This window comes from Hyalella azteca, unplaced genomic scaffold (genome assembly GCF_000764305.2).
Source record: "Hyalella azteca isolate HAZT.00-mixed unplaced genomic scaffold, Hazt_2.0.2 contig11898, whole genome shotgun sequence".
Taxonomy (NCBI): domain Eukaryota; kingdom Metazoa; phylum Arthropoda; class Malacostraca; order Amphipoda; family Hyalellidae; genus Hyalella; species Hyalella azteca.
The window spans coordinates 508300-514721 of record NW_025941874.1 but is presented as its reverse complement, the minus strand read 5'-3'; the positions used below and the strand labels follow the sequence as shown (position 1 = coordinate 514721).

The 6422-nt window shown below is 39.8% G+C and overlaps 1 protein-coding gene across 1 annotated transcript in view; it reads right to left on the bottom strand.

Moving 5' to 3' along the window:
- Positions 1 to 5989, bottom strand: part of LOC108683082 (galactokinase-like) — a 17547-nt gene extending 11558 nt beyond the window's left edge. The window contains exons 1-4 of the mRNA XM_018172362.2: positions 5806 to 5989; positions 4120 to 4315; positions 3013 to 3142; positions 1021 to 1146 (exon numbers count right to left, since the gene is read on the bottom strand). Of these exons, the coding sequence (XP_018027851.2) occupies positions 1021 to 1146; positions 3013 to 3142; positions 4120 to 4315; positions 5806 to 5973 (620 nt within the window). The 5' untranslated portion in view covers positions 5974 to 5989. The remainder of the gene's footprint in view (positions 1 to 1020; positions 1147 to 3012; positions 3143 to 4119; positions 4316 to 5805) is intronic.
- Between the last annotated feature and the right edge of the window lie 433 nt (positions 5990 to 6422).

Genomic DNA, 6422 nt, shown 5'->3' with positions numbered 1-6422 from the left:
AGCCGCACCACAAAACTGACAACCTCGCAGGAACGGACAGCAAGGATACGGGCACGAGCCGCACCACAAAACTGACAACCTTACAGGAGTGGACAGCAAGGATACGGGTACGAGCCGAACCACAATGCCGACAACCAACGCAATGATCAGGGGTTCGAGCCCTAATGCACTGCCAAGAACACAGAACCGGGGTGGCAGTTACGCCTCAAAAGTACGACTATTGAAGGGTACGAGCCTCCAATAAGCCGCTGACAATTTACTCGAGCGCAGAGGTTATTAGCCTCTACCACGAGGGTGCGAATTGAACTGCTGTTCACCGCCCAAGGCAGCCAAAATCCGGAACTATCCAAGAACTCCACCTATGCCGTTATTAGTCCGGTGGAACTCATTAAGAGTTATGCCCAGAACTGCGGTGGGGTTTATTCTTGGGAGCCCAAATTTGGCTCTCCCTATTTCGAGTCGAAACCGTTTCACCTCAACCCAGTAACACTGAACACACAAAACTTCTCACAACTTCTGCGCGAGGGGTAACTCCGCCAAAATGAGCTTACCTCAACATCCCGTTACAATGTACAAAACAGACCGTAAACACTTTCTAAGTGCAAAAAAATTGATAATATAATACGATACAGTAAAGTCATCATATTTTTAATCATTTGGCAAACTAATCACAGTTAAAAGTCAAATAATGTTAAACTAATTCCAAAGTGACCAAACTCTCCATCGTTCATGACTATCTAGCGCGCACCGTCGCCAGGCCAGGAGCAGCTCAACCAATCAGGTTGGAGCTACACATTCAGTCTCGTCCCAAGACGCTAATAACTAAATCCAAAAAATATCACTGCTAGACGAGATTTCACATTACAGTCATAAAATAAATACATTCAATCATTATTGAGTCATATTTTAACGTAATAGATAATATGAAAACTCAAATCTCTTAATGAAGTTGATCTTCAAAGTCCAGACAATACTACGTTCTAAAAAAAATTATTTCATAAAATTCAGGTTCCGTCACACCTGCAGTCAATGAGAAGAATGTTGCCAGCCTCGGCCATGCTGCAGACGAACTGGTCCATGATGCCGCACGGCATGAGAGCGAAGTCGTGCTCCGCGCGCTGACAGGCCAGAGCTTTCTCGCGTGGGCTGTACGTACAATATTTTTAATTTTGAGTGACTCTTGAAGAAAAATTTACATATATTTTCACAATTTAGAAAATTAGTTCTACGTTTATATCTGGTCATGAATGTAGTTCACAATATCTCGAGGAGTTCTTCTCAGGTTAAGAATAAAGGCTAAAACCCAAAAAGTTGCATAAAACATTTTACTGAATAGAAGTCCTAGATAAATAAAACAGAACGTTTCGGGCTATGCCCATCATCAGCTAGTAAATACATCTGGAAATACATGGAAATAAATTTTAGTACATAAATTTAGAAAATGAAAAGGAAAGAAAGGAAAAAAAACTATTGACCTAGAATCGAAAGAGGAAAAGAGCTGGATTGGTTATTCAATTTAGGTTTAAGCTTATGGATGTAAAGAGATTCTAAAATTCGTAAATCGGTTTGGCTGCTAGCGTTACAAAGAATTTTAAATTGATCGATGGACACGGAAGGAGCAAGTGAGCACTGTTTTGTATGAAGTCTGACTGACGAATGAGGCGGCTGAGCAAGTGGACGCCCAGTACGGAAACTTCTTCCAGCATGTTCGGCTTCTCTGGTGTATTCTTTCAGTTGTGTACAATGTGCATCTAGCTACGTCGGTATGACCGCACGAGCACTTTTCACCAGAGTTGCCGAACATGCTGGAAGAAGTTTCCGTACTGGGCGTCCACTTGCTCAGTTAACGCTAGCAGCCAAACCGATTTACGAATTTTAGAATCTCTTTACATCCATAAACTTAAACCTAAATTGAATAACCAATCCAGCTCTTTTCCTCTTTCGATTCTAGGTCAATAGTTTTTTTTTCCCTTACTTTCCTTATCATTTTCTAAATTTATGTACTAAAATTCATTTCCATGTATTTCCAGATGTATTTACTAGCTGATGATGGGCATAGCCCGAAACGTTCTGTTTTATTTATCTAGGACTTCTATTCAGTAAAATGTTTTATGCAACTTTTTTGGTTTTAGCCTTTATTCTTAAACTGGTCATGAATGTAGAGGAGTTGTCTAGACTCTAGAGTCTCGACTTTAAACTTGATGGAATCAAAATACTTCAAGAACATAAATCCCAAACAACTAAAATGGCATACATCCACCAGGTAAAAACATTTTCTCGTATTAATCCTCTGGATTGCAAAACAAATATAAGAATTTTCTGACGTCATAGGTACTTCGTGAATCAGAGACTGCATCATAATTAGTTGTTATGCGATTCGCTCATTTCTAAAGGACTTTTTCGACTGACTGAATCAGTTCCGCCTCATGCAGAGGTCACAATATGCAACGATGGTCGCACAACCGGGTTCCGCGCTTGCTTTTGACCAGACTTGGTTAGCAAGATAAGACAGATTGCTTGGCGATATGTCGAATAATATACTGAAATTAAATATTGTGAAGCATCCTGTCGCATAATGAAAATTTATCGGATTAGATTAGGCATGGTCGATTTGGTATGGCAAGATTATGTATGACAATGGTAATGCCCCTAAGGATCACATATGATAATGGTAATCGGACACATGAGACTATACGTAGCAATAACGATGATATGTCTCAGAATATATTGGTAATTGGTATGTATCACATTGATGATGATGATAAGGATCAGATGATAATGATAATTGGTATATATGTCAAAGGTAATGATGATAATAAGAAGGTGGTAATGACAACTTGATGTATGGCAAAGGTACTGATTGTTCGCTTAGCGTGTCAATCAAGATGATATAGATTGGATGAAAAACTGATAAACTACTGAACTAACTACGTATATATTGCGAAGGTAATGATGATAAGGATCAGATGGTTAAAATAAATAGTCTAAGCATTACCAGGAACCAAGCCTTACCTCTGAGCAGGTGACTGGGTGAGAGCCTCTAAGAAGCTGTAGGTCGCGACCTCGAGGGCGGCGCTGCTGGAGAGGCCCCCACCGAGGGGCACCGAGCTGGCCACCACCGCGTTGAACCCCACCAAGTTCCCTGCACGATACCATCGTTCTTATTCACTTCAATGCTTTCAAAATAAAACTATTGATTTGAGTTAAAAAAAGACAAATACCGAGCTCCCCACCAACAAGTTGGATCCCCTTGCGCTTTATGCACAATACCGGCAATATTTAGCAGAGATAAGTTAAAAGTGCTTTCAAATGCAGTGCATTCAAAATAAAATCGTTATTCAAGTTTGAAAACTAATTTCATACCACTTACATAATTACATCATCGGATATACTTCTTGTAATTAAAGATCTGATTTTAAAGATCTGAAAAATTTCGTCACTGTTTATTGCCGCGCAATAATTTTTGTACAATACATTTCGAGGTATCTTATCCGAAGAACGCCGGCTACATATTTTATTGTAATAAAATTATTCCGCGACAGTAAAAAACGTTTTCTTGACTGCTCAAAATATGAGCAACGAACTAATTTCAAAACTGCAACACATTTTCGATACCAGAAAACGTGTTAAATAGGAGAGTTGTTTCAATTGAAACAATCAAACGTCTCTTATTCCTTCGTTACTTGGAAAGGCGCCAAAACTCCGAGCAGATGTCGTCTAAGACGCCAATGACTCATTTATCTCAAATTAAAAATGATATAAAGGAAAATTAGCGCTCCCACTGCTTGCGATCTTCGGGCGAAGCAGTAATCTTTTCAAAACATGAGCAAGTGAGCGATGTCTAAAAAAACTTAGTTTTACTGAATGATCGTTGAATTTATGGCTGACGCGTTGGAGTAGTATGCATTTATTCTTAAAAACACTTTTGTATAACATTAAAATACCACAATACCGAGCTAAATACAGAAAGCCGATTCGAAATCTATTGTTGAACCATTAAACCCATTTTATACAAATTTTTACTGAATGAACTCCTATTTAACGAAATATCGCGCGTTTCCAGGATCAGAAATACCAAACAGATAAGACAGGGTCAGGGTAACTAATGTCACTACAAACCGTGGAAGTTGGCAACGACTCCTTTGACGTAATTAGCCCACGCCGGAGCATCACTCCTGGTGAGGGGCTGCTCTGACGTAGGAGTGCTGAACTCAACGTCACGAGGGTCGTCGGCACCCGCAGCCAGAGTCACCACCCGGCACCTCCCAACGTCGTCGGAAGGACCGCCCACAACCACCGTGTACAGCGGCAGGGCCTATGGAGCATTGTCAGAATAGAGATAATTAAATCTATTGCGATAATAAAGTGAGTGTTGAAGGAAATAAGTAGAGAATTATGAATCAAAACCGAGAGGAAAAAAATAACATTTTTATCTCGGTTCAAACCAGCATTTTATTGATTCCTGTAAGGATGTAAAATTAGGAATGTAAAATAAGTTCTAGAAGGCACTGAATGGGAGGCGACAATAGGGATCGACCGCGACACGTCAGTTGGAAGCCGGTAGTTACACAGTGAGCAACCTATTATTGCGGTACTGTCAACTTGCTGTAGCGCACCTTTATAGTGACTTTAGCATAGCTGACAATCACTGCCTTTATTGGTGAGTTACACCACTAATTTATAGTGTGAACATAGTGAATTAAATGATTGGTTATAATTATGCGTAAATTAGGAATTAATTCAACCGTGATTATCATTTCGTATTTAATGAGCATAAGAAGTCAGGCTTGAAATATGATTTATTTCACGTGTAGGGTTGCTGAGCTGGAGTCTTGTGTACTTCTGGAGAGCGGGCCATAGACCTGATTGAAGGTCCAGCTTGAAGATCATGTCAGGGATGTCCTCGCGGATCAAGGAGTCTAGAATTATAGGGCCTGTGTGATCTCATGTTGAGACGGTTAAGCCGCTACCCGTAATTTGTATCTGTAACGCTACGAGTATATATTTAGTGTACCTCTGATAATGTTCTTTTGTATTAATTTTTACTGTTCCATTAAGACCTGTTTGAATGAACGTTTATTGATTAATAGGAATGTTTGAAGGAGAGTACCTCACACTTGTTAGGAAAGAACCCAAGGAAGCAACCAGCTTCATTACAATACCAAATTTCTTATCGTTGCTTTAGTTGCAACTGATATCAGATAATTTTATATCTCGGACACTTCTCCGGCCGTCTGACAAACATAAAATATCTTTCAAACTAATGAACGCAGCTCGATGCAACTTTGTACATGCTTTCATTAGGACCTGACGGTGATGTTTATGTCGCCTTCGTTCCGATTTTGCCTTCGTTTGCGATTTATATGTCCGTATGACATTTATGGGCCTCCAAACTTGAATCTGGGGACAGGGAATCGAAGACCAAGTTCGTGAGGGATAAGTAAGACACCATCTGTCAGAAAACTTATCTTGTTACGGGGTGGTTATACAAGAGAGTCTATAAATATCCAAGTTTCTAAGTTGGTCCTGATCGGTTTCGATTTGGCAATTTTATGCGTGGAAAACTTGCTATGGAAATTCGTCCCAACAGAGTCGATGTGGTCCGAGAAGAGCAAAAATCTTTTAAGAAATCTACGTACAGAAATCTTTGCAATAGCACACTGAGTTCGCTTCAATTTTCCAATTATAGATGTTTTCCGCAGTCACTTCTATCTGGGATGCATGAAAATAACGAGTCAAGAAATTAGGTTAAGAAATTTTCCTCCGTCACCGGAAAACCTGTACCACCACTCCACAAATACGTACCATAGGGAAAACGAAACCTTCATTGTAATCTGTGTGTCCTCCAATAATATTTACTCTTCCTGGGGCAATGCCTGCTACCGTTGGTGATCGTTTAAAAGTGTCGGAAAACTTCTTCCGAGCATTTTCTATTAGCTCTTCCACGGAAACTTCTCGAGCAACATCCGCCATCGTCCGCTCTCCACAAATTCACTTGTCAACTGAGAAAATGAGAATTGAACTCGAAACATATTGCAACTTTCACTCGGAGTCTCGGATGGCAGGCACGGCACGTAATTTTTTTCGTAGTGTAATGATTACAGTGTGTTCTTGAAATATGTACCATGTGGAATATTTTTAAGTAGATAACCGCTTGTGATCAGTTGCTAAAAGTTTAATTAGCCTCAGCGCTTTCTAGATTCAATCAGATAATCAGATTCTCGAGCGAAGAAAACAACAGTAGTGTTTATCACTATTGTGTAAGTGTAGTACAAGTACGACTTAGCTTCGTGGTGTCAGGGTCAGACTCTTACTCACTGTATTGTAACGTTTTCCAATGTGAAAAATCATGCAAAGGGATTATTGCTTAGTTCTGAATTCCATTTTTCTTTGTAAATTGAGACTATAGAACATTAAACTTG